At 53.3% G+C, this 25,484-nt stretch overlaps 10 protein-coding genes across 10 annotated transcripts; 4 read left to right on the forward strand and 6 right to left on the reverse strand.

Moving 5' to 3' along the window:
* Positions 1-3,340: 3,340 nt before the first annotated feature.
* ColSpa_05511 (arylesterase) lies at positions 3,341-4,529 on the reverse strand (the record flags this gene model as incomplete). Its single annotated transcript, XM_049271723.1, has 2 exons — positions 3,341-4,259; positions 4,315-4,529. 2 exons carry the CDS (start codon positions 4,527-4,529, stop codon positions 3,341-3,343), a joined length of 1,134 nt encoding a protein of 377 aa, XP_049127680.1.
* Positions 4,530-6,565: 2,036 nt separating this feature from the next.
* On the forward strand, positions 6,566-7,571 carry ColSpa_05512 (uncharacterized protein; the record flags this gene model as incomplete). Its single annotated transcript, XM_049271724.1, has 5 exons — positions 6,566-6,625; positions 6,679-6,710; positions 6,770-6,864; positions 7,233-7,300; positions 7,359-7,571. 5 exons carry the CDS (start codon positions 6,566-6,568, stop codon positions 7,569-7,571), a joined length of 468 nt encoding a protein of 155 aa, XP_049127681.1.
* A 276-nt stretch (positions 7,572-7,847) lies between these two features.
* On the reverse strand, positions 7,848-8,807 carry ColSpa_05513 (uncharacterized protein; the record flags this gene model as incomplete). The annotated part of the gene is made up of 2 exons (XM_049271725.1): positions 7,848-8,694; positions 8,776-8,807. 2 exons carry the CDS (start codon positions 8,805-8,807, stop codon positions 7,848-7,850), a joined length of 879 nt encoding a protein of 292 aa, XP_049127682.1.
* A 1,417-nt stretch (positions 8,808-10,224) lies between these two features.
* On the reverse strand, positions 10,225-11,043 carry ColSpa_05514 (uncharacterized protein; the record flags this gene model as incomplete). Its single annotated transcript, XM_049271726.1, has 1 exon — positions 10,225-11,043. The coding sequence occupies one exon, from the start codon at positions 11,041-11,043 to the stop codon at positions 10,225-10,227; it is 819 nt and encodes a 272-aa protein (XP_049127683.1).
* Positions 11,044-12,652: 1,609 nt separating this feature from the next.
* Positions 12,653-14,809, reverse strand: ColSpa_05516 (saccharopine dehydrogenase [NAD(+), L-lysine-forming]; the record flags this gene model as incomplete). Its single annotated transcript, XM_049271727.1, has 3 exons — positions 12,653-12,929; positions 12,978-13,120; positions 13,382-14,809. The coding sequence occupies 3 exons, from the start codon at positions 14,807-14,809 to the stop codon at positions 12,653-12,655; spliced, it is 1,848 nt and encodes a 615-aa protein (XP_049127684.1).
* Positions 13,073-14,989, forward strand: ColSpa_05515 (uncharacterized protein; the record flags this gene model as incomplete). The annotated part of the gene is made up of 2 exons (XM_049271728.1): positions 13,073-13,150; positions 13,481-14,989. 2 exons carry the CDS (start codon positions 13,073-13,075, stop codon positions 14,987-14,989), a joined length of 1,587 nt encoding a protein of 528 aa, XP_049127685.1.
* Positions 14,990-16,347: 1,358 nt separating this feature from the next.
* Positions 16,348-16,949, reverse strand: ColSpa_05517 (myosin regulatory light chain cdc4; the record flags this gene model as incomplete). The annotated part of the gene is made up of 3 exons (XM_049271729.1): positions 16,348-16,376; positions 16,441-16,674; positions 16,769-16,949. 3 exons carry the CDS (start codon positions 16,947-16,949, stop codon positions 16,348-16,350), a joined length of 444 nt encoding a protein of 147 aa, XP_049127686.1.
* A 1,592-nt stretch (positions 16,950-18,541) lies between these two features.
* Positions 18,542-19,387, reverse strand: ColSpa_05518 (trans-aconitate decarboxylase 1; the record flags this gene model as incomplete). The annotated part of the gene is made up of 1 exon (XM_049271730.1): positions 18,542-19,387. One exon carries the CDS (start codon positions 19,385-19,387, stop codon positions 18,542-18,544), a length of 846 nt encoding a protein of 281 aa, XP_049127687.1.
* Positions 19,388-20,087: 700 nt separating this feature from the next.
* ColSpa_05519 (uncharacterized protein) lies at positions 20,088-20,687 on the forward strand (the record flags this gene model as incomplete). The annotated part of the gene is made up of 2 exons (XM_049271731.1): positions 20,088-20,181; positions 20,314-20,687. 2 exons carry the CDS (start codon positions 20,088-20,090, stop codon positions 20,685-20,687), a joined length of 468 nt encoding a protein of 155 aa, XP_049127688.1.
* A 2,016-nt stretch (positions 20,688-22,703) lies between these two features.
* ColSpa_05520 (protein alcS) lies at positions 22,704-23,887 on the forward strand (the record flags this gene model as incomplete). Its single annotated transcript, XM_049271732.1, has 5 exons — positions 22,704-22,999; positions 23,054-23,143; positions 23,207-23,433; positions 23,492-23,676; positions 23,738-23,887. The coding sequence occupies 5 exons, from the start codon at positions 22,704-22,706 to the stop codon at positions 23,885-23,887; spliced, it is 948 nt and encodes a 315-aa protein (XP_049127689.1).
* Between the last annotated feature and the right edge of the window lie 1,597 nt (positions 23,888-25,484).

Raw genomic sequence — 25,484 nt, forward strand, 5'->3', positions numbered from 1 at the left:
ATGAAGGTTGGCAGCAACTTTTGTCGCGATGGTTGATGACAGTCAGTCTCTGGGTACATTTGTTGATTTAATCTTCAATACGTGTTCTCTCTTCTCGTCTATATCCGTGAGAAGGGGGGCTTAATGTGAGATGCAAAGAGTATGCGTAAATAATCCAAGTCAGCTCGACAGAACAAGACTTGGTCATAGTCTGTAAGAAGACTAAAGAACCCATTTTTGCATTGAGAACGCTGGTTCAACACCAACGAACCCTATCTTTGCACAGCTTTGGTGTGCTGAGCCAGGTAACTTATGGATTTTGAATATGGTGCATCTCGCCTAGCCCACTTCGTGGGCCGTGTCTCTGCCGTCAAACTCTCATCCATAGTTCGTAGGCATAAATGGATACAATCACTGGATTGGCTGAGAGAATCAAGCTTCGTGTAACACCTACCATCCCTCATATCAGCGAGGAACTGGCTGGTCTGGAAATGGCTCAGAAACTTTATTCAGGCCACATTCTTACCGTTTCACCATATTTGCAGAAACTGTAAAGGCTGATTATTGGACGAGAAAAACGGACGAAACACTCTCGCACCCGAGGAGAAAAGCCAAAATCAGATGCCTTCGAGTCGGATAAGAAATGCCTCAACAATCGGTCTGACTCAAGCATGTTGGCCAGGGATACTGGATGGTAGAATTGCCCAATGAACCCAATCGACTGGGTCAGATGCGCTTGTTATTTATGGGACTCAAAAGGCGATCGAAGCCTGCCGCCCACCTGTCATGTTGTCTTGGTCTCCTCAATCCCTTCCGACGGCGCGGTGGCAGTTTTGACACTCTAGCATGTTATTCTTCGTCTGTTGACCGAATCAATATGAGAGAATCATCAGCCCTCCGCCTGATCGCAGGTATCGCCGCTCTCATCATCACCACGACAGCCGTCAAGATCCCTCAACCTGTCGGGCCGGGTCACGAGAACATTCAAGAACCGATCATATGGGCTGCTTGCCCTGGGGATATTCGACCCTTCAAAGGCAACAACAACTCCTTGGCCCTTCAGTGCACCAATTTCTCGGTTCCATTAGACCATAATGATCCCGGGGGCTCCCAGGTTCAACTGGGAATCGTCAAGTTACCTGCGCAAGGTAAGCGCATCGGCAACCTTTTTGTAAACCCTGGTGGACCAGGAGGGGCAGCATCGAGCATGGTTATTAGAATGGTTTCTAAGCAAATTTACATTGGTGACTCGGTGCGTCAGAGTTTTGATATAATCGGAATGGATCCTAGGGGTGTTGGTCTGAGTACACCGCAGAAATGTGACGCCAATCTGGTCAACCAAAACCAGCCGAATGAGTTCAATGCGACTACACCGGAAGGATTCCAGAGGCTTGTCGATTATAACAAAGCTTTCGGGGAGTCTTGTAGAGCCATGACCGGTCCAGTATTTGGCAACATGGACACTGTCTCGGTAGCTAAAGATATGGAAGCTGTGCGCGTCGGTAAGTGTGATCTCGTCCAAGGGTTGCGGTCGTTTTTTTTCTATCCTTTCCAAGACAGCTAATGCTTCTTCAGCAATTGGTAACGAGCCAATGAACTACTTCGGGGTATCTTATGGAACCCAACTAGGTGCTCAGTACGCTGCACTTTTCCCTGGTACAGTGCGTGCCATGGCGCTTGACGGGATTTTGCAACACACCGGCTCATATGCGTCAAACATCATAACGCAGGCAACGTCGTTGGACGCAACCATCCAGGAATTTTTTAGATTTTGCGAAGCCAACGCCGATAATTGTGGAGATGGTGGCCAAAACATCAGGCAGACATGGAATAAGGCTCTCGAAGTTGCCGCCGCGGGGAACCTCAAGGCTGCTGAGTGTGACGGAACGACCAAGACCCGATGTCATCCTGTAGCCACACCAAACAACATTGTTGGTGCCGCTCGATCTACACTGGAGTTTTCAGCAGACCAACAGACCTTCGCTGAAGCCCTTAAACTTGCAACTTCTGGCAACGGGTCTTTCTTCACGCAGGGTCTCCTTTCTGGGGATGTCTACAGAGACTCTCAGTTGACGTCCATAACGACCGTGCAGTGCCAAGATGGACATTTCTTCGCGGCGAAAGATCACATTGAGGTACAGCAAGTAGCAGATATGACTCGGACATTCACAACTACGCCAGGGATGGGAGAGTTTTGGCGTAGAGTCATCGACTGCACCGGGTATCCCGTTAATATTACGAATCCGCGGACAGCTTTGAAGATCAATGACACACAGAACCCGGTGCTGCTGGTTCATTCCAGATTTGACCCTGCAACTAGCCTCGTATACGCGGTTGGTATGACAGAGGAGTTTAAAAACGCAACTTTGGTTCTCAGAGAGGGGTCGGGTCATACAAGTTACTTAATGAAAGGCGATGCATCGCGAGTGGTAGACGACTACTTGGTCGACTTGAAGATCCCACCGCGAGGAACTGTAGTACAGAGCTAATATTTGAGCATATAATTGTAAACAGCTCTTATCCAACGTTCAATTAGTTCAAGTTGCAACAGCATAAGGGTATGAGTCAGCGAAAAAGAAGAAAAAAAAACCCGCCCTAGACTCTAGATACAATGGAGTGTTTCCCACAAGCAACCGGTATAAATACTCATCAAAGTCAGGAGCTAATTGGTCTTCGCTTTTTGTTGGATACGATCAAAACTCAAGAACATGCCAATTAATCAAACCCTTTGGAACTGGGTTGGCATTAATGACCTTGCACATTTGATAGTCAGAAAGCTCTTTAGATGGCTGGTTTTGCTGAGTCAGCAGCCGCTGATTTAAACAACCAGCAGCAGTAGTCGGTTATCGAAGTAGACGAGCTCTTTGCCTGCTCAAGTATGTTGCTCCTCATTATTGAGTGACCGTCTCCAATGGCATGCATTAAAGAACGCATAGATGGGCTGGATGTTCGTCAACGTTCACGTTTCTGAGAAGTATGTATGCCATTTTGCAAAGGGTCATTACTGTGGAAGAGTCGTTATTCAAGAGAACACTACATGACCATCATGTCGAGTGATTTTAAGATTCCCAGGGTATAATCCCAAACTTTCTGGTTGCCGTGCTGGCACCCTCATATGCGCTTGTAAGAATGCTTCGGATTCACTATTATCCTTCAATAACATGGTAGTTGGAGCAAATCCTGAATACAGCGTTCTTAATTTTCTTACCAAAGAAACACAAAACATTTATTGGTCAAGGATGGTATACAATCGGAATTGGATCTTCGTCTCCCTATAAGTGTTTTCTTGAAAGCTTAGGGTGCAATGGCCACACTGCCATCTCGTGAGTCCTACTCAATCCATCACACATACAAACTCTGACTAAGCTGCGCTGGTTGGGGGCGCCTGCAGCACCCATTCGCCAATTATCTTGATAGTCTTTTGCGTCTTGATCTGGGCATCTTCAATAAGCACAGGGTCGCGAACAAGTCCTTCGAGGTGTTGGTCGAATCCGTGGACGGTATCAGGTACCAAAAGCCACCTGTAAACGCTTCCGTCGGCATTCGAAACCTCGAAGTGGAACCTCTCGTCGTCTAAAATGAGCTCCCCCTTCCCCACAGTCTCCTGTTTTCCGACGGTTGCTGGCGGTGGAGGACGGTCTGCGAGTCGATGAATGAGTCTCTGGCCCTCATGAGCGAGCATGTCAAGCTCGCAGGCAATGATGAATACGCGCTTTGGCAATGCGTCTTTTGGAGCAAAGCAAGGGCTCAGGAGAGGATTGCGACTGCTCTCTCCCGGAATCTTGTAGGCCCAATCAAACGTCGGAGCCATGCCAAGCAGGAAGTCTCTGTCTTTTGCACGGAAGCCACCCAGGTCAGGCTTATACCGCCGCGATTCAGCCTTGTCCTCTCCCTTAATCGAGAGATCGGCCGCAGGATACAACGGGACGATGCAAGTTAGGTGTTTTCTGACGCTCTCCAGCTGTGCGACTGCAATGGTCAAATTGCCGCCTGCGGACCAACCGAGGAGAGAAACCCTGGTCCGGTCCAGGGGAAGCGATTCATCGTTCAACGCGGCGAGAAAAAGAGCTTCGCAGTCATAGATTGGCTTGGGAAAGGGGTTGGCCGGAGCTTTGCCGTAGTTGAGGGCAACGACAATAGAGTGGTGCAGCGAGGCATACGTCTGATTCCAATCATCATTGTCGTTGGGCGTCCCGAGCACAAACCCACCTCCATGGATCGTGAAAAGAGCTGGCAGCTGGTCTTTGGACGTTTTGTCAAAGCATTTGGGGAAGAAGATTCTTGCCATTTGTTAGTATCAGCGCCAAAACATGCAAATAATCCGATGAGACTTACCTGACTGGCAGATGCGGTCTGCACTCGTACGTCTTCACGAGCTCGGGTCGATTCTCAGGCGGGATGATGTGTGCTTTGACATCGCGGACGAAGAGCGCTGGCTTGACAAAAATATTTTGGATCGCAAAAGCTGTAGCCCCGTGCCTGACCTTTGACAAGAGCGGCAGCTCTTGAATGCGGTAGGCATCGTCTGTGTTGTTCTGATTTTCGGCCATTGTTGAGCGCGACACTGAGTTGAGCTGAGTTGCTTGGATGCAGGATGCAGGGCTCGTGTGTTGCAGCAGTAGAAGTCGCAGTGTAAAAGCGGGCGGGGTTGAGACGGGGCGCGGGAGTCGCTCGGTAGTTGTACAAATATGCACCTCGGTTTCGCGGTCGGCAGGCTATGGCAGGTTTTGAAGCCGAGTACGAAATAAATACGAAACGGCCCTCCGCGGGTTCGATTGCGTGGTACATGCTCAAGACGTCATGCTCGGTTCTCCTGGAATAAACCGATTTCGCACGTTAGGAATCGAAAACATCGAATTCGAATTCCGAGACTGCTGTTGCAGCCGAATTGTTAGCCGGAACTGCCGGCCACCTAGGACAGACCTCGGCTTTTTTTTTATGAGGCACTGAATCATTAGAACCCCGTTACCATTTCCCTGGCTACGTCACATTGTGACAGTCTATGGGAAGTGCAGGCGAAATTGCACAGCCGGAGCGAAGCTCATACGCACGCATTGGCTTATGCGCTAACATTGGATGGAAGATGAATCGTCGTCAATGAGAAGTTGCAAGTCAATTACAGCGATCGAGTCACTTCAGGGAGTTCGATCTAGATTCAATCCTGGTTCAGAGATTTATCCTTATCCAGTAAGCGATCTACTAACCGGAATGCGCCGTCCTTTTCACTCCTGATACTGAGAATGTGGCAGCACTAAACGGGCTGTCTGCTGTTAAAGAAGTTTTTGACTGTTTTAAGTACATCCCCTCCAGAGATTACAGAATCTGTTCGCAACATAGAGAGCGTAAGCCATGCTATTCTGGACCAAAGCTCCTAGTAAATGGTTGAAAAAGGAAAAATGAAGAAGGAAAAAGAAAGAAAAAAGATTTACGCCGGCCAGCTAGCATGGTCCAAGATTTTGAGGGACTTATCTACAGATAGCTTCGACCGATGAAGCCGAACCTGGTCTCATTTCCTCTGACATAGGCCAACTTAACATGTGCAATTTATCAAACTGGCACATCAGCTATCACCGCTGAAAGGCTTTCTCGGACCGTCATAACGCCAACATCTATCTGAACGGCAGCTGAGCATCGGTAATAGAGGAAAGCACCGGGAAGGACGGTTGGCGGAGAAAGAAACATATTGAAGCAGCTTTGGGAGTCGGAGAATTACGAGAGGACCTGCTGTTCGTGTAAGAATCATCAGAATATTATCCAGGAGATCAGATGAACAACAGATAAAAAACTTGCAATAGGCCCATACTCTCATTAGCAGATCTCTCAATTCACACAGGTCGAGGCGGCGAATCTTCGGCGGACCGAGTATGTCAAGCACCCCGTCACGCTAAGTTACGTGAAACCATTGCCTGGGCAGCTTAAGACTGAATGGGACGAATAAAGTCTCGAAGTCCAGCAAGCCCGGAAGGCGCCACAGGCTTGGGACTAAGGGCAAGACAAATAATCCGGTTCTCTATCGTCCAACATGTATAAGAATAAGGGTTCAAAGCATGTCGGGTTCAGAACAATGTTTCCGAAGGATTTGCTAGTGACTAGACTTCGCCGACACCGGCATTTTAAGCCATATCTTCCACGGGCCCTCCCCGGAGTCCAGTCTCGCCTCAAGCTGATATCGGGCAGTCACCGCAAGGCTAGAGAAGATAAGCAAGGGCGCTAACGCGTTGCAGGCTCCGCCATAGTGGGCCTTTGCGGGGATGCTCATGGTGATGGCTTCAATCTTCGGCGCGATGTAGTCCAACGTCCCGAGTGATCGGAACCAGGAACTCGTGGCTCCCCGCTTTTCCCCCGACCACCCTTATCTTTTGAGGCATTTCGTCGATCTCAACACGGGTTGGTACCATGCGACAAGTATATAAATGAGTCTTCAGCGAAATGGTTTTTCTCCCATTGTTAGTTCTGGGTGATGAGCTTCTATCATACACAGTCAAGTTTTAAAAACAGAAGTATGCTTCGATCAACCATTTTGTTGACGCTGGGTGCGCTCAGCACTTGCTGGGCACACTTTGTGGTCCCCAACGATGACCAAGACATGTCAGGCCTCACGGTTAACTCGATTCCCGCTACGAAGAGAATAGAATATATGCGAAAGGTCAGTAGAGTTGTTCCAAATTTACCATCCTCAGTTCACTAACAATTCCCCAGGCAAACGAGGCGCTATACCGACAAAGCGGACCGTACGTCCCTTCGCGAATTTCGTTTGCACTCGCCTACGTGTGCTAACATCTCTTATCAGCTGCCCTTTCGCCGCGTTTGGCACTATTATCGTGAACCATACTAGTGATGAAGTCGTCTGCGAGGGGGCAAACTTCAGGACCGGAGATCCGACAAGTATGTTTAGCGGAACGATCTGACAGCCCAGTCTAACAAACGCCAGTTCATGGAGAGATATCAGCTATCAACGCATGCGCGGCCAAGTTCGCTGCCCAAGGAATGACGCCTACGTAAGACGTACCGAGCATCCTTCCATCGTTTGTTTTAGGCCTGACTTGTTGGTAGTGAGATCTACGCCGCCTGGGGAGACCTTTCTATCTACACGAACGCGGAGTCATGTCCGATGGTACTATAACCGCTTCAGAAAACATATGAGACTTGATAGCTGACATTTCCCAGTGCGCGAGTGCCATTCGTTGGGCAGGTTTCAAGGGTGAGTTGAGATGGTATAAGGCTATTCGACGAAACTAACTTCGTTCCTTTAGAATACGTCTACGGAACCACGATCCAGCATAACTACAACGTCGGCTGGGGCGTGATGACTCTCAGCAGCGTAGGAACACCTGTCGCCGGCCTGCATTCCCAGACACTTGCTGACTTTAGCCTCGCAGTACGACGTCTTCCAGCAGTCTCGCCAGCTCCCCGGCTATCAGACCGTCATGCTTGGACAGATCCTGACCAACGAGACGGACCCTCTGTTTTCATGGCAGTACAACGGAAGCGCACCTTGCCCTAACGGATGCTTCCGAGTTCCCAGCGCCGCGAGGGGTGGAACCACGTGCTCAAACGTGACTGTATCTCTGAGGGATTACGAGGCCTTGTGAACTTTCGTGGGCTGATAGTGGAATGACGATTGCTGCAGCTTGATGAGGCTACGTGGTCATTCACTTTATTCCAAGGTAGAACCGCAGTTCAATGATTAACTCAAATTTAGATCTAGTTCCTTGTATGCTCTCTTATATATCCGTGTCTTTCTGTCTCCTCATTAGATAGAACGCCCTTGCAACTCTCTATCAACTTGCATCGCAACGCTCCCTCCCAATTATGGTATCCTCAATTGGTAACAATGCATGCGCTATATCTGAAGGTCACACTCGCAGTCACTCAGCTGCGAACTTTGAAGCGACATCAATGAGGGCGTTTCTGTGGGTGTCCCAGTACTTAGGAAGCTCCATCATGATCTCGTACACCACCTCCGGCGCTTGGCAGCACAGATCCTTGTATCCAGGCATAACGCGGACCAGGCTAAAGTCTGCGACGCACGTCTGGACGAACAGCTTCCGGATCTTGTCGCCGGGGAGTGTGTTTTCGAATGCAAATGCAGCCGCATCGAAGAGGAGCTGGTACCCAGCGTCGCTCAACTTCGCACGCACTAGGGAGCAGTGTAGTCGGTGGAGGCAGAGCTGCTTGAGCTCACGGACATCGTACTTGTCGGCGAAGATGTACACCTTGACGTGATGGGCGCAAATCTCCCCAAACTGTCGATTGGCTACCATCAGGTCGAAATTTGCTTCCAAGTCTGGCTTCTCGTTGGCCGGAAGCGCAGATGGCTTGCCATACAGCTTGCCTGTGCATCCCTGATGCACGAGTGACTCCATGTACTGGACGTAAGGGGCCGACTTGCGATTGCTGATTAACAAGGTAACCTGCTTAGAGACGTGATCTGAGATGGAATCGTAGTCGCCCTCGGGAACAACCGCAATTTCTTTATCTTTTGCACCCGCCGCGGACTCATGGCTTTTTCGTGCCATGGGTACTTCGTAGTTTCCATATATGGTATACTTGATGAAGCTTGTAAAGACCCGCGGCTCGAGTTCGTCTAACTCGACGACCGCTTCTTGTGACTCGCGCATGCCATTCGTGAGCATCTTCTTGAATACTCCTGAGCATGAAACCACAAGCTTCTCGTTAACGTGAAACGCCTTTCTTTCGGGTCCAACAAGAAACCTAATGACGCGGGAGGTCAGGACGCTTGAGTGAAAAGAGTGATTAGCTGATAATCGAGTCAAGTTTGGAACGCTGTCTTACCTCTCGATGTCATCGATGCTTCTAGTCGCCATTTCCATTACAAAGGTTTCTGGGTATATTGCCACTTTGAAGTGGTTGATTCACTGGGGTATGTTTTCTGGGAGGGGGGCAAATTAGACAGGGTGAAGAAATAGTGAAGAACTCCCGCGTGAAGGGTACTTTAGAGGGGTTATGATGTAGAGGAGGAAGTTGCAAACGAGTTCGTGTGCGCTTATTGTAGGGCACTAAGGTCTGCAGTGACTTGGAGAGTCGAATAGTAGGCACGATGTGGTGTGTGGTTTGCTGGCGGGTCTATGGCTCTTGCTGTTCTTATGAGGCAGTCGAAGATGTTGGAAGGGAAAGGTTGAATGTTTCTTGTTTTGTCAACTCAGTCAGCAAACAAGAGAGCCAGGGCAGCCTGAAGTGGATGGTGGGTGACTATTGTCGGTTGGTGAGCTTGATTGGTGATATGTGAAGGTTCTTCTGTCTTGACCGAGGCTCACTTGCAAACGAGTTGAAGGAAGCCAAGTGACGAGGCAAGAGGAAAACGGTATCGTAGCTTCCTGTGTATAGCCGCTATGCATTGAACCTTGACAAACTGCAATAAGGAGTTGAGTTTACTGAGAAGAATGCGTCGAGCTGGCTTCAATTGATGCTAGAGTTAATGAAGGAGCGTGTTATATGGATTGATATTGACGAAAGCTGGCTTGTCTTTAAGGATCATGAATTCACTCAAGGAAGGCGGAGTCTAGTTACCTGCCCCAATAAATGAGGTCTTGGGAGTAGGCGTGGGGCAGGCAGTTAGTAGAAGTACCAAAGTTTTAAATCCTCTCAAACGATTTTAGCCTCCATAGATTCCTTCTTGATACTTGTAAGCAGAGCATCGGATGGCTATCAAAGCCAGAAGATAGATGTCTCATGCACCTTGGACTCGGCTTTGCAGGACTCGACGATGAATCTTTGGATGCAGGACTGTGGAATCCTGCGTTAGGTCAGTATACTACATCTGTTTAGACCGTCTCCGTAAGAGGTGACATACTTCTCAACTTACTGTGTTGCCGTTGAGAGGCGTGGTGGCATATAGACGCTGAGTTTTAGCCCGACTGAACATTGTTCCGCTTATGATGCAGAATTTGGAATGTTGTAATATGATTTGTAGGGAAAAAGTTTGTTGCCCAGATTGAAGATATACAGGTTTAGATAATAGTTGGTCCTCAGTCGCTTCCCACGAGCACCCGCAATGTCCTTCACAGATTTCTACACATCCCTTACCCATTTATTTCCAGCGACACATGTGTCAATCGTCCAAGTCTACAGTCTCAAGCTCAAGCGCACCAATACAGCTACTTTGTACTTTGTAACTCCTACCTACGCTGTTGCATCTTGCACAAGGGATTGAAACGTCAACATCTTCATCCTTGGTACGCGTCTTGTGCGTTTGGTCTCTGCCCAGCCTCCTCCTGGACTCCGCTAGAGCGCAGCCTCCCACATCATCTGAGGAACTTCGAGTAGCAGCTCGGTCGCGAAATCCGGCAGCTCCTTGACAAACCGATCGAGGTATCCATGCCGCTTCAAGTGGTTCATCTGGAAAATGCAGTATCGAATGAGCATCATTCGGAGTTCGTCGTTCGGTGCCGTGTTTGCGTACGCAAAGCGAAGCATCTCGCTCAATGCCTCGCAGAACTCCGCCCTAAGTACCACGTTGATCAAGCTCTCGCGAAGCCTTTGTAGACAGAGATTCCTGAGGGACTTGAACTGGTACCGATCTGCGAGGGCGTAGAGTTTGACGTGCAGCATGAAGACGGTGGAAATGCCGGTGCAATCGTTCCTCTGAAGTTCATCGTGCCAGTACGGTTGGGGTCCAGGAAACATCTCCGTCTCAAAGTATAATCTGCCGTAGCACCACTTGCCGAACCTGGTGCAATCGCCGTATCGGTCGTCGTTATCCATCATCCAGGTCATGATGGAACAAATGGACCACCAGTCGTCCTCGTCACTGAGATCGGCCGGGTCAGGCTGGTCTGGCGGTACTTCAATCACAGGCTTTTTCCTGGGAAGGCGAGGGATCGAATAGTCTCCGTTGTACGCAAACTCCAGCAGGCTAGTGAAGATTGCGGGCTCGATGTCATCCCAGATCACCTTCGCCTCCAGAGACTCCTTCATACCTCCAGTAAGCATGGCACGAAGGGGCTCCGACAGACGTGTGAAGGCATGCTGATGGACGCTGAACTCGACCTGGTTTGGCCCGACGAGAAAAGTAACTTGTCTCGATTTGAAGATGCTGGTCATGGTTAGATCGAGTGCAAAAAGCGCAGGGTTTAAACCGTCTTACTCCTGGATGGTTCTCTTCCTCTTGCGAGGATTATCATCTAGCGTGGACACCATCTCGGCTCGCCGGCAATGGCGGCTTGAACGGGATGTGGGAGAATGAGCAGAAGCAGAGGCTTCGATAGTCGAGAATTCAAAGTAGAGCCTGAGGTAAGTGGCAGCCCGGATGAGGAAGAATAATAAAGGTTGAAATAGAAAAGTAGATTCGTAGCGGGGTGCAAGTCTAGGTCAGCGCACTGCCGGTGTGTCAGAGGAGGGGCCGACGGAATGCTGGGTGTCTCCAGAGAGCAAGAACGCAGAATAGCGCCGATCTGGTGCATCTCTACGTGTATTGTGCCTTCGTTGCCTGAACACGAACATTCCACAAAGCAACCACGGTGACGGTGTAATACTGGATGGTCCAAGTGGGGCTTTCGCATCATACTTGTTGAAAAGAGTTGACGGACTTTTTGTCCAGTCATACAGGTCATTTCTTCGCGTTTCTAGCTGTTCGGGCGCGCAGTGGAGGGTCATTTGACATCTGAGAGAGTTTTATGAGCAGCATGGCTTCGTCCGCTCAACCCGTTCAAACTCCAAGTAAAGGATTTTGACTCGTTGGCCTAGGACGTGGCGACACCAATCGAGAAAAGGCTGTTTTCTTTGGAAACGTTTGTGCTATGACGACGTATATGGTTCTCTGTCTCATTTTCTAGAAGACGAGTAGGTGTCTTCGCCGGGAAGCATCACAGTCCGGATTCTGAGGCTGGTCTCCGTAGCCATAGTTGTTCCCGCATCAAGCTTCAAACGGAAGTTCCTTCCGTTGAGTGTGTATAGCTAAGCGTCGTTTGTTTATAAAATCCAAGTAAACTTCTTGGTGGACGTTCCCTCCTCCAAAGCATGCCCATCTTTGAACATTCTCCAATATTCTATTTGTGCTCTCCAGAAATTGAGACCCCTAGCGCTTTCTATTTGATCCTAGCACTCTCATCATGTGAAATCGGCGCTGCAATGTCTGGTACCTATTCGCCAATGATTCCCGTCCAGTACTTCGGTGGGACCATAAGCATAAGGGCAGCGGATATCTGAGGGGTACTTTTGAAGACCTCGAATACTTGCGGTGAATCCATTGAGCCAGAAGAAAGGGAACGAGGAGGCCGCGCAGCATCGCGCTCAGATTGGGAAACGATCTTCGCGTCCGATGCCTATTTTCTGGCCTCACCAAATGCCGCCGAACCTGCCCGGTTTAAGCAAGTGGACTAGATAGGACACGATATGAGCAATAGTTGGTTTCTATGTGCGCCAAGACTTTACACAAAGTTCAATAGCTTATGTCCAAGGACAACAAAATAAAGGCCTGGGTCGACATGAATCCAGATCTAGGTGTTGATGAGGCTTCTCGCGGAATATGCAATCCACAGAATACGCAGCCTCCGTCTCTCACATACTCTCAAATCACTAATGTTGCGCATGGGAAGTTTAACAGCGTCTGTTTGAGGGCAAACCCCTTTGGGTTGATCACAGTCGTGATCTGGTACTATTAGATACAATTCAGACACCGTCCTGCTTCCATGCTGCCGATCGGTCGGGGCCCTTACTGAGGGATGCCCAACTCCTTGTAAAAGGATTCGGTGCTGGGCTTGCGGCCGAGGAACTGCTCCAGGGTCAACATCTCTTCCTGGCTGCCGCCCTTCTCCAGGACGGTGTGTCTGTAGCGGCGGCCCTCCTTGCCGTTCATGGGGTCGGCCTTGAAGACGGAGTAGAACATGTCGGTCGAGTAGACCTCGGACGAGAGGTAACCGTAGTAGCCGGCATCGTAGCCTCCGATCAAGTGACCGAAGCAGGCTTGTCCGTTACCCCAGGTGCTGCAGCTGTTAGCGCATTGGTCATCAGATGAATCAGGTTGAGCATCAGCATACCTCTTTTCGCCCTGAGCCTCGGGACCCTTGATGCCGGCAATCTGGCCGCGAAGCTCGTTGTAGACGGCCGACAAGTCCATGTTCTTGATCTCATCATGGCTCTTGGGAGTGTGGACGGTCATGTCAAAGGTGCCAAAGTGGAGCTGGCGCAGGTTAAAGAGCGCAGCGTTGACGTGCTTGGTGGAGATTTGCTTCTCGATGAGGTCGTCGGGGATCTTCTCACCGGTCTCATAGTGCTGAGAAAGCGCCTTGATGACGCTGGGGGTCCAGCACCAGTTTTCCAACATCTGCGAGGGCGCCTCGACGAAGTCCCTGACGGTGCTGGTACCATGGAAGCGGCTGTAGGTGCAACGGCCAGCAAGGTCGTGGATTCCGTGACCCAGCTCGTGGAAGAGCGTGACAACCTCGTCGTGCTTGAGGAGTGAGGGCTTCTTGGGCGTGGGCTTGCTGAAGTTGCAAACCAGAGCCGTGGCGGGGTATCTCCGCGAGCCGTTCGCTTGCAGGTAGCCAGGCTGCAGGTTGAAGTTGGCGGCGTGGCCGTACTTGCCCTGGCGGGGGTGCAGGTCGAGATACAGGTAGCCGACGAAGCCTTCTCCCTCGGAGGCATCGTCCCAGACGCTAAAGATGATGACGTCCTCGTGCCAGGCGATGTCCTCGCCCTTGCCCGTGGGGCTCAGGGCCTTGCGGTCCTCAGGCTTGAGCTCAACAAAGACGAAGCCCAGCAGCTCCTCAAAGATCTTGAGCATGCCGGCAATCGTCGATGTGATGGGGAAGTACTCGGCAATCTTGTTCTCGTCGATGCTGTATTCCTTCTCAATCATCAAGCGGTCGTAGAACTTGTGGTCCCAGAGGTAGTAGTTGCCGTCGTTGGCAACCCCCCGGGCCTCGGTATCGGCCTTCTTGAGCTCCAGGAGGTGCTCGACCTCCTTGGCGCCACCGGCCGTCAAGCGGGAGCGGAGGTCGCCCAAGAAGTCGGTGACGGTTTTGGTGGTCTTGGCCATCTTGTCCTCGATTCGGAGGGAGGCGTGGTCAGGGTACCCGAGCATGCGGGCAGCCTCATCACGGAGGATGATGGCCTCCTTGAACAGAGGGACGTTCTGGTTGCACTTGTTCTCGTTCTGGATGAAGACCTTGCGCCTCGTATCGGGGTTCTTTGCGAACTTGAGGGTGGGGAAGAGGTCGGGGTACTTGAAAGAAAGCTTGAGCTTGCCCTCGTTCTCGCCGGTGCCCTTCTCCAACCCATCAAGGACATCCTGGTGCACACCGTCCAGCTCCTCGGGCGTGAACCAGATGCCGCCATTCTCCTCGTTGAGGTTCTTCTGGAACTCGATCTGGATCTGACTAAGGCGCTTCTTGATCTCCTTGAAGCGATCGCGCTGGGGTCCGGCAGGCAGACCCAGGCCCATCTTGACATAGTTCTTGTAGTCCTTCTCGAGCAAACGCAGGCTCTCCGGGTCCAGGCCCTCCGAGTCCTTCTTCTTGTAGATGGCCTCAATCAGCTTGTACACATCCTCCCTCATGTTCACTTCGATGGAGAACTCGTCCATGATGGTGTCGGCCTGGGTCGAAGCCTCGCGCAGGGCGGCGTCGCTCGAGACGTACTGGTAGAAGCCCAGGATGCGTGTCGACAGTCCGCTCTCGTTCTCGTCCTTGGCAATGGGTCGCATGACATTGTCGAAGCTGGCCTTGTCGACGGGGACCTCGGCGACGAGCTTGTCGAGCAGGGCCCGGGTCTGGTCGCAGATCTTCTTGGAGTCGCCGACGATGGACTCCTTGGTGCCCGTGAAGACGGGGGGCGCCTGGGGCGGGGACTTGTACTTGTCGGGGACCATGGTGCTAGTCATCAAGGGGCGGTATGTCGAGGTGGCAGGTGTGGCGAAGAGGGGGACCTGCACTGGTTTGAAGCGCAGCTGGGCGAAGAGAGAAGTGATTCTCGGGACTGCTCTGGGGGCCGCCAGGATGAGGGCTGTGACGAGGAATATGAGGAGAAAGGCGAAGGAGAGGAGGGGTAGGCGCTTGGAGGATGCGGTCGACGCCACGGCGACTGGACGAAACGCGGTTCGATCAGTCGGTCGGTTGGGTGTCGGGGCGGGGGAGGGGGAGGAGGGGGAGCGAGCTGCAGGGCCAAGGTCGATGCAGATGGATGCGGTGGAGGTTGGATGCCGTAGTAGCGTGCGTGGTCAGTGTAATTGCACAAGTACAATGAAACAACAGCAAGGGAAAGGTAGGAAGATAAGGTAGTTAGGCAATGAGTGGACTGAGGGCGGTGACTTGCAGGAGCTTTGGACGGGGGGGCGATGTTAAACGGTGGACAGTTTGGGTGTGTAAGTGGACGAAGACGAAGGTTCACGGGTTGGAGGATCCATTCCAGGTCAGCAGCTGCGAGCTTCGAGCTCCCGCGCTACGACGTCCCAGGCTGCGACGCCCCACGCTGGAGCAGGCGTGGGTCTCACCGTCTTAGAGTGAGCGGTGATGAAGTACTCTGTACCCCAGGGCGATTGGGCACGCTATGCACCCCACCAATGGGCCTGCACTACCGTTTATTATTATTTTCATTGCAATCTACCAAGTTGGAAGAAAACCAACACGCCATGGCGACAAGAATTGTCGGGGTTTGAGCATGTTCGACGGGGCTGAATTCTGGCGCCAGTATTTCGTCTTCGTTGCATTGAAAGGACCCTCTGGCGGCCTGCAGGTCCGGACGCAGGCCACATCGCCTGACGGGAGCGAGCTTACATAAGACATGCGCACCAGCCCATTTCGTGCGGGGTCCTTTGTTGCCGGGCAGACGAGCCAGGGCCTGGTGCAACATCATGGCTAATCAACATGGGCGGGTCGCGATGACTGCGTGGGATGGTGGGAAATGGATTCACGACGGTTGGCATCCAGAGGATCCGTCCGGCTCTGCAGATGACGCTGGGAAAGGCATATTCGCGGACATCCGGAGAGACCTCTAGATTCATCCCAAGATGCGCAGGTGGACAAGCACAATCCCGGTCAACCCAGGCACTTCATGCACGCCTCCGCGGAAACAGTCAGTTTTGGTATCATGGTATTTGTATCTTTTGGTGTCGGCTCCTTTTCAGGCCCGACACGTGTCTGTGTGTGTATGTGTGATCCAGAGAAAAGCCTCTGCTGAAGAGCTCAACTCCAGGATACCCAGATTCCCTACAATAGCGGAATAACGCAATCGCAAACGCAAAGCAAACGCCATTCCCGTCGTGCCAGCCATGCAAAATGTCCTCTTCTTCTTTTGTCCGTCAGCTGCCGGCCCGTCCCGTCACTGGTCTCGTCGTCTTGTGTGGTCGTACATCGCTCGCTCAAATCCCCCGAATCGTGTCTCGTCTCAAGGTTGTCGGACGCGGGCGATCTAGTTGGCGAGGATGGTGCGGACAAGCTCTGCGGTGGCGCCCAGTCAGTGGTCGGTCTCTTTGGCCGCGTGCGACAGACGGGAGATGCTTACCGGTGTAGTTGACCTGGCCGGAGCTCGTGTCGACGGCCTTGAGCAGCTCGTCGACCTCGTCGTCGGTCATCTTCTCACCGAGGTTGGTGAGGATGTACTTGAGCTGGCCGACGCCGATGAAGCCCGTCATGTCCTTGTCGAAGACCTGGAAGCCGCGGCAGTACTCCTCGGGCTCGCCGGGGTCGCGGAAGCCGCCGGGGCGGTTGAGGATGCGCTGGAAGGTCTCAAAGTCGACTGGCGATGGCCCGTTAGTGGTGCGTCCCGCGTGTCTGCCCAGCTCTGTCGGATATCCGAGAGAAAAGCTGGTTCTGGCGGATGGGAAACTCACAGTCGCCTCCAATGTTCTTCTCGAGGTCGCGGATCTCGGTGAGAGTGGGGTTCTGGCCGCAGGCGCGGAGCAGGTCGCCCAAGCTGTCGATGGCGACACGGCCGTTGCCGCGCTTGTCGAACAGGGAGAAGGCCTCCTTGTAGTTGGTCGAAGCCTGAGCGTCGTACTGGTTAGAAGCCATTGTGAAATTATGTGTCTATGTGTTTTTGTGCTGTTCTGCGCAAGAGTTTCGCAAAGTCCCGGTCCTCTGATGCGATCAGTTTCGGTTGACGAAAGGGGAGTGGAAATTCTCGGATGCGACAGTTTGTAAGAGTGGGAAAATGTTGCAGGTTAAGGAATGTCGTGATGGTGAGGTCCGAGTCGGAAAAAGGATGCGAATAGATTGGCGCTGGCTGCTGACCGGAAAGCGTCGTCCCCCCCCCCCCCCCCCCCCCCCCCACGTTTGGCTTTGCTGTTTCCGTTGTTTGGGTTGATCCTGTTGGCTGGTGAATGGGGGCCACTGGCGCCGACACTTGGGCTGACGGTGCTGTATCTGTTGCTTCCGCAGGTGTCGTAGCCGGGCTCTCTGCAAGGTTCGCCGCTGAACCAACCAGGCGCTAAGGCAGGTTTTTTCCCGTCGTCGACAAAAGGGGGCAGCCGCTGAATGGCTGGAATCGTTGGCCCCCTTTGTTTACATTCCGGAGGTGGGAAGGGAAGGGAAAAGGGGGGTCGGATCGGGTTCTCTCCTCGCACGCGGGGAAAACAAAACAAAAAAGCAACGCAATTTGGGGGTGGGAGGAAGCTCCTAGGAGGACGGGACGGGATGGAACTCACCATTGTGTGTCGGTCTGTGTGATGTGGTACGGGAAGCCGAGGAGAAAAGGTAAACAAAGGGCAATGGATGCTCTGTTTCTCACAGGAAAACTAATTGGACAGGAGAACGGCGGCGGTTCGTGATGTTGTTTCTTGGAGGTTGCTCTCTGGCGGTCGAAACACTTTATGCCCGCCGTCTCCCTCTCCTCCCTCGCTCCCGTTATCCGTATTCTGTATTTTATTTTTATTTTTTTATCCAATGCATCCAGCGTACTTATTCAAGTCAAGGGGCCATGGGCATTCCCAGTCACCGTTATTCATGCGGCGGTGTGCGCACACACACACACACTCTCTCCCAGGCGGTTATCGAAAGGCCCCTGGGCACTACACTGAGACTGGGGGAGGAAAGGGAAGGGAACGGGGCAGAGGCGGTCAGGCTTGCAAACACAGTGCATCCTTTTTCCAACACGCAGCCCAAACTCCTGAAACCTGACGGGGCAACCACACAATGGAAACCTACCATAAGCTGGCGGCGATGGGGGCCGAGTGGGGTCTCTGTTGCTGGCGCGGTGGACCCCGTGGAACAAGCCGACAATCTCTGGCTCATGGTTCCCGTGGCCAATCACGGCTCTTGAATGAGTTGCTAACCCTTGGCTTGGCCGTCATCAATGTCCACCAAACCAGTGCCAATATAATGTTCTGTCATGGCTCGCTCGACTTGCACAGCACTATCGGACATTGGTTGTCATGATATGCTGGACAATCAATGCACCCACAATGTGCAAACGTACGTATGGCATTTCATAAACGAGACCGTCCAAAGTCAGCGCCTGGCTACAAACTAGCACGTTGCGGTTCGTCCCGACTCTCCCAGAGCCCCCATTCTGGGCCTCGCCTGCGAGTCATCCCTCGCCACGTCGCCTGTCGAGAGAGCTTTTGCTACTCCACGCGTTACATACAGTGGTGTACAATACAATCCATTCACTTCCTCTTGGCCAGGATGATCGTGGTGCCCCAAACCGCCTCGACCTCGACATCCCGCCACTTGTCCCCCTTGGCCTTCCACTCCTGCACCGTCTCGAGCAACCGATCAAAGAGCAGATCCGCAATGTCCCCCGTCCCTCCCTCCGCTCGGCTCTTGACCTCGGGGTGTGCGTCCCTCCACCCGCGGTACGCGCTAAAGGTGCGCACGTAGCCCTCAAACTCCCCCAGCTTGAGCGTCTTGCGCTGCCACGCCGCCTCCGGGTCCACCTCGGCCCCGATCTGCGACGTCCGCCGGTCCGGGTCGTACACGATGCGCTTGACCCCCTCCCACTCCGACTCGGGCGGCACCACCGCCTCCAAGTTGTCCCTCAGGATCAGCCGCCCAGGCTTCTCCCAGTACGGCCCCATCGTCTCCCACCCGCTGCCCGGCGACGCCTCGCCCTCGCCGTAGCAAAAGTGGTCAAAGATGTCGTTGACCTCGGGGAACCCGACGAGGATGTTATCCTTGTACCCCCAGAACGCCAGCGTGCCGCCGCTGCGCACCACGCGCGCGAGCTCCGGCCACACCTTGGCGTAGTTGAACCAGTGCGCCGCCTGTCCCGCGACGACGAGGTCCACCGACTTGTCCTCGACGAACGACAGGTCCTCGGAGCTCGCCTGCCGGAACGTGATTTTGGGATCCTGCGTCGAGTCGGCCGCCTGCTTGACCATGCCCGCACTCGGGTCGATGGCGATCACTCGACCAAAGTGCGGCGCAAGCTCGCGCGCGATGAGGCCGTGGCCGCAGCCCAGGTCCAGCGCCGTGCCGTTCTTGGACGACGGGTTATGGTAGGCCAGCACCATCCGGAAGAGCGAGGCCGGGTAGGACGGGCGGAAGGCCGCGTACCCGGCTGCTGAAAACGTCGATCGCCTATTGTACGCAGGTCAACATGCAAGCTCTGTGTGACGGGCATTTTATCATTGTGAACCTACGCAAACACAGACATCGTCCTCGTTGTGTGAGTGTAAGCTGCAGGGTTGGTCCGATGCCGAGCCTGATAGCAACTGTCCAATAATGTATCGATGATGTGTAATGTGTCACGTCACGTTTCTCCCAGGAAACGCAGGCGATTGCTCCCGTTTTATCCCCAACTCTCGGGCCCTTCCGATGTCCACGGATCACGGCAACTCAGCCCAGACCAGGACCTTATTGCCATCCACGGTTCAGACGATGCCTCACGAATCCCTTCAACCGCTACCGGACCCGGAATCTGACTAAGACGACAGCATAGTAACCGCGGGCCACGGGTACAAGTACCAGATCGCGCCATCGGCGACCGACGCCATTTCCGCGCCCTGTGCCGTAACCCCACCGAGGCTCTCGGCGACCTCGGCCCATTCACCCGGCTGACGTGCTCGGAGCTCCTCCAAGACCATTTGAAGCTCCGAGTCGCTGCGCCCCCCCCCCTCCTCATCGCCGTCTCCCTCGCTCTTCATCCCCTTCCGTGCCCGCCGCCCAGAAAATATCCTGAAGCCTCGCCCCGTGCCGAAACTAGTGCCCGACATGACGACCGAAGCCACGGCCCGTGTCTTCTTCTCCTCAAAGTTCTTTGCCGTAGTGGGCGCCAGCTCCAACCCCTCCAAGTTCGGCCATAAGAGTGCGTTCCCCTGCTATCGCCGTCTCTCATACATCTACCACACACATCACTCGCTCACTTCATTTGCCTTTCACCTATGCTCACCAACCCACCAAACCCCCTCGCATCTCCTCCCCACTAACCCACCCGCAGTCTTTGCCTGGTACCTCGCCCATTCCATCCCCGCAACCCCCGTCAACCCGACCGCCAGCACCGTCCACGCCCTCGGCAAGGACCACCCGACCATCCCCAACCTCTCTGCCCTCCCCCACCCAAAGGAGACGGCCGTCTCCATCATCACCCCGCCGCCCGCGACCCTCCAGGTCCTGCGCGAGGCCAAAAGCCTGGGCGTCCCCGCCGTCTGGCTGCAGCCCGGCACGTTCGACGACGACGTGCTCGAGTTCGCGCGCGGCGAGGGCGGCTTCGAGGCCGTCGTCGCGGGCTTCGGCGGCGGGACGCGTGGCGGCGAGGGCTGGTGCGTGCTCGTGGACGGTGAGCGGGCGCTCAAGGCCGCGGGGAAGCTGTGATGCCAATGTGATGCGCAGGATGGAGATGAGGGAGCTTCACGAGCGAGCGTTGTCCATAGAATGAGGCCCCGAGAATGCTGGAGACGCTGTTACGAGATGAATGGCTACTAGTTTCCCCCCGCGCAGGTCACCGGTGATCGACCCCGTGCAGGCTAAGGCCCCCCTCTCCCCCTCGTGGTCTTGCTTTCGCCTCCATGGGTTCCCCATCGTGAGAGACGCCGCGTTGGCGACCCTGCACCGAGATAGCTCCGTTTGGGCTTGCCGTTAAGGTTGTGACGGGCGCCCACTCGTTTCGCTGGGCAAATCAGGTCACACCACCACTCGACCCCTCCCCCGGGTCGTTTGATGCATTAAAAGGCCGATCTCTTTGGGGATCTTGCCATTGTTGCCATTGTTCCCCGGCGTGGTCGAGTCAAGATGGCCTGCCAAGTCCGGGGTAAAAGTCCTAGTGTGCCTAATCCGCCCTCGCGTCTCCCCGGCGGCTCACGATTGAGCCTCAAGCGATCCCGTCATGACCAACTCATCACATCTCTCGCTCGGGACATAGCTGCTTCCAACGCAACACGAACCTGGGTACCGTGCAAAATACCCACTTATCCCTTCTAACCAGCTCAACCGATCTTCCGACATCTCGTCTCGCGATCCCAACCCCTTGTTCATCCTCACTGGTTCCCAAACCTGTCCAGAAACTCAGAGCATGGACTAGATGCATACGCCTCATCCGCTACCCCGATCCCCCCCATCCCCTTCTCCCGTCACCCACCTTAGCTTTCCCCGCATTACACTGCGCTTGTGTCCCCACACAAGCTGAAGCTTCATGCCCCAAACATGCAGCAACCTAACCAACCAACTCCTAGCCGAGCCCCAGCTTCCCCCTTTCCGAACTACCAGACGCGCATCCCACGACTAACACCCACCACGCGCACGAAGAGACCGCCGCATGGAGTCTTGCACTACTGCGAAGCCAGTCGAGCGTCTTGTCGCTCTCGTCGAGTCCAGGCTTTCCCCTCTGCTTATTCCCTTGCTACCTCCATGTGCCGTCGAATGCCGGCAGTCCATTTGCCAGCGGCAACGTCGAGGTCTGTGTCAGAAAACCTCTAGTGCTCCATGTCTTGTCCCCCCTTGCCTCCATGCGAGATTTGTCGAGTAAGCCTAAACTGGAACAACCCGTCCTGTTGACTCGCCCAAGTTCCACCACACCCGCAAACCATTGGAACACTGGCCGTGCCTGGATGGATGAATGAATGGATGGCAGCTCTCCTCCCCCGGGACAACTGAACTGTGTACGTGCCGGGAAACTTCCCCAGACGCATCCCTCACACCATCAGCCAGAGACGTTCGCTTCTCCTACGCAGTCCTCCGCCTCTATCTCCGCTTGTATCATCCTTCCACCCATCCATCCATCTCCAACCTTGCCAGGACCCCCAGCGTGCTTGCCTGCCTCCTCCATCCACAATACACTTTTCCTAGTCATCGACGAATCACTACTGTAAATCCTGCATCATGCCACTCCCACATTGCAGGAGCATCCCTTGTACCGAGCCCTGCACATCGTGTGCCGGTTGTCCTATTGTGGTAAGTGAGGGGACTGGGCCAGGTAGCTTCTCCGCCTCAAGCGTGCTTGTCGTTGGCTGAGCATTTCTTGGGATTGCGGTCTCGTCTCAACGCCACGGGGCCCTGGAAGCATTCGACTGAACCGGCCCGCCAGCAGGACCTTGCCAAGAGGGCCCGGTCGTTTACCCCAGTCTGCCCGTTTACGTCCTGGAGCCACCTCGAGGGGTGTGTAAGATGTTGTGGATGCCGTGTGCAGGAGGGCTAGGCTCGTTACAGCCCACCTGGGCCTTCATATCAACGGGCTCCCGTCACGAACCCAACTCATCTTATATGACCGGTCGTGCCATCTACTGCCCTCCTTCATCAAACGCAATCGTATCATGATCATATCGCCTATATCACTGTACGTATATTGTATATCGCCAAACTAGCATATAATCCGGGCCACATAACACCTCGACAATGGATCGCAAGGAACAGATCCACGAGATGCGCTCCCACTCGTATCACAGTGAACACCGCCGCCCCGAATACCGCCCCGAATACCGCCCCGAGCAGCGGCCCCGTATGCCCAGCGGCTACGAATACCCCGATGAAGAGGCCCTCGCCCCGCACGTGAGCCGTGAGGATGCACTCAAGAGGATGAAGACGGCGGGATCCATCTCCATGTCACCGGAGCTGTTCGAGAAGCTGTACCTGTCGCCCCAGAACAAAGTCAAGGGGGATCTACGAAAGACCTTTGGTAACCCGACGCCAATGTGAGATCCAAACCCAACTCTTCATCGTGAACCCCGTTGGCTGATGTAGAAAAGTGCCATCGTCGGCTTCCTCCTTTCGCTGACGCCTCTATCTTGTGACTTGATGGGATGGCGTGGAGCAGGCGGTAGCGGTGCGGCCGGCATGTAAGTCTGAAGCTCAGCCTATCCATATTTTCCCCTCGTGAGACTGACTATGCCCTTCTCCAGCGGCGCGTATTTCTTCTTCGGTGGTCTTCTCATGTTCGTCGGTGGCCTCCTCGAATGGGTCCTCGGCAACACCTTCCCCTCCGTCGTCTTCCTCACCTTCTCCGCCTTTTGGTTCACCTTTGGCGCGACGCTCAATCCCTCCTTTGCAGCCTTCTCCTCGTATGCACCTGCGGGTTCGACGTCCGGGGCTGCAGGCCTGACGACTCAGGGGTTCAATGCGAGTTTCGGTAAGTCACGATGCAGACAGGCTGCCGTGAAACCAAGCTGATATATACATCACGACAGGCTTCATTACCCTCGCCATGGCCATGATCTGCGTCGTCTTTCTTGTCTGTTCACTGCGCACCAATATTGTTTTTTTTATTATCTTCCTGACACTTGTCGCTGCCTTTGTCCTCATCACGGCCGCGTATTGGTTCTTGGCCATGGACTATACCAGTAACGCTGCTTCTGCCGCGAAGCTTCTCCAGGTGAGTGTCCTCTTGGTGCATGATGCTTGGCATCGAACCAGAGCTGACATTTGACTCGCAGGCCGCTGGTGCGTCTGCGTTTGTAACTTGTATGGCTGGCTGGTGGCTTATCTTCGCCATTCTTTTGGCGTCTTTGGATTTCCCGTTGGAGCTTCCTGTAGGAGACTTGAGCAGAGTGATCCGGGGTAAGAGCGAGAACAGCCACGTTTAGGGCAGGAAAGATCCGATAATTACCCCTTGTATCTGTGACGCGGTTCATGGATGGAAACATACGAGTTGAGTGTTCCAAAGGATCAACTTAGTTTGAACATACCGTGTAATTATACCAAGTTTGAATTCGTGTAATCTCAAATTTGGTGTGGCATTCAATTACAGCTCTGTGAGTATGGGTGTTGCATCGGACTCCTCGGATGATTCAAATTCGTTTACGTCAACAACCATTCTCATAGGCTTCAATGGCTGCTGTTCACTGTTTATTACCTTCGCATCAACGTTAGAAACATGGGAGACATATCATCGTCATCGCGTTCTATCCATCCATAGTCAAGACTTGGCCCCATGTGCTCACGCCTCCTATCGGATTTGACACTACTTCATTCAGACGGGCACCGGACCTCAGCGACAATGAAACGGGAAAAGCATACTATACTGCTTTGAGACGAGACATTGATAGTCAGTACTTTTCGTAACGTACTCTTGCGGATCCCAAAACCAACATACAATCCTGAAACCATTCCTTGGGATGTTGAGAACGAACCTGACCTTCCTAACGAGGGATCTATGTTTATTTTCAACATACTGTATTAAACATATTTTCCATCTAAGGCCGCTAATTTGGCACGCGCGGTGCGTATGATAGCTTCGCGAGCTGCTACAGCAGTCTGTAGGAATTCTTCCTTGCGCAAACTGTCCGGCCAGTCGTATTTACGTTACCAGCCTTTGACAACCTGCAGTAAATTAGCAAGAGAAGTACAATTGCACGATTGTGCCATGACGTAAGAACCTAGGGAACAAGCTTACCTTGTATTCTCGGTCTCCGCTCCCTTGAATGTCTCGGCAGCGACGTGCAGCTAGGGTTACTGGGACGAGCCTTAGAGACGAAATTTCCTCGTGTATCATATCAACAAACTCTCCTAACGCCATGGCCATTACCTTGAGCCACCGCATGCCTTCATCCTCGGCTTCGGAGGCTCGTCGTCGAATAAGTAACATATATCCCCGTGTGGGTAAATTTTTCCTAATAGCAGCAGCACTTCAGCACTTGGGAGCAATTCAGATATAAATGATGCCCTCACCTCGGTCTGTATCGATGACCATGTCAAGTCTACTTCCGACCCTCATGTGTTAACGTAATGAGATGCGGCGGTATAGCCCCATCAAATGGCGCCAGGCCAAGTGCGCAGAATGCCTTCTGGTACCACTTGGAATCAGAGGCCTTCTCGGGTTGCCAATGCTCGCGCAGGTAGGATATTGCCATAGTCGAGAGGTAGACCTCAGTGGTGGAGTCTCCTGTATACGGGATATGTCGTAGCAGGTCGATGATGGTCTCGTTGCGATCTAACTTCCGTAGTGCATCCACGTTGAGCTCCGAATCGGATCATCCTGCTGGGTCTAGCGGCCGGCGGACAGATTCTGAGTTCAAATATGCCATATTTATTGAGAGCTGATCGTGTTTTTTAATGCATGAGATAAGGGTATTGTGATTGTAGCTGAAATCTGGCTCTTTGGGAGCCTTTTTGCGACGGGGCATGGCTTGGAGCTGCGTGTGTATGAGGGGACGGAAGAGGTGATGATAATGAAGTTGAGAC

The sequence above is a fragment of the Colletotrichum spaethianum genome (genome assembly GCF_022836535.1).
Source record: "Colletotrichum spaethianum MAFF 239500 DNA, contig12, whole genome shotgun sequence".
Lineage (NCBI taxonomy): Eukaryota > Fungi > Ascomycota > Sordariomycetes > Glomerellales > Glomerellaceae > Colletotrichum > Colletotrichum spaethianum.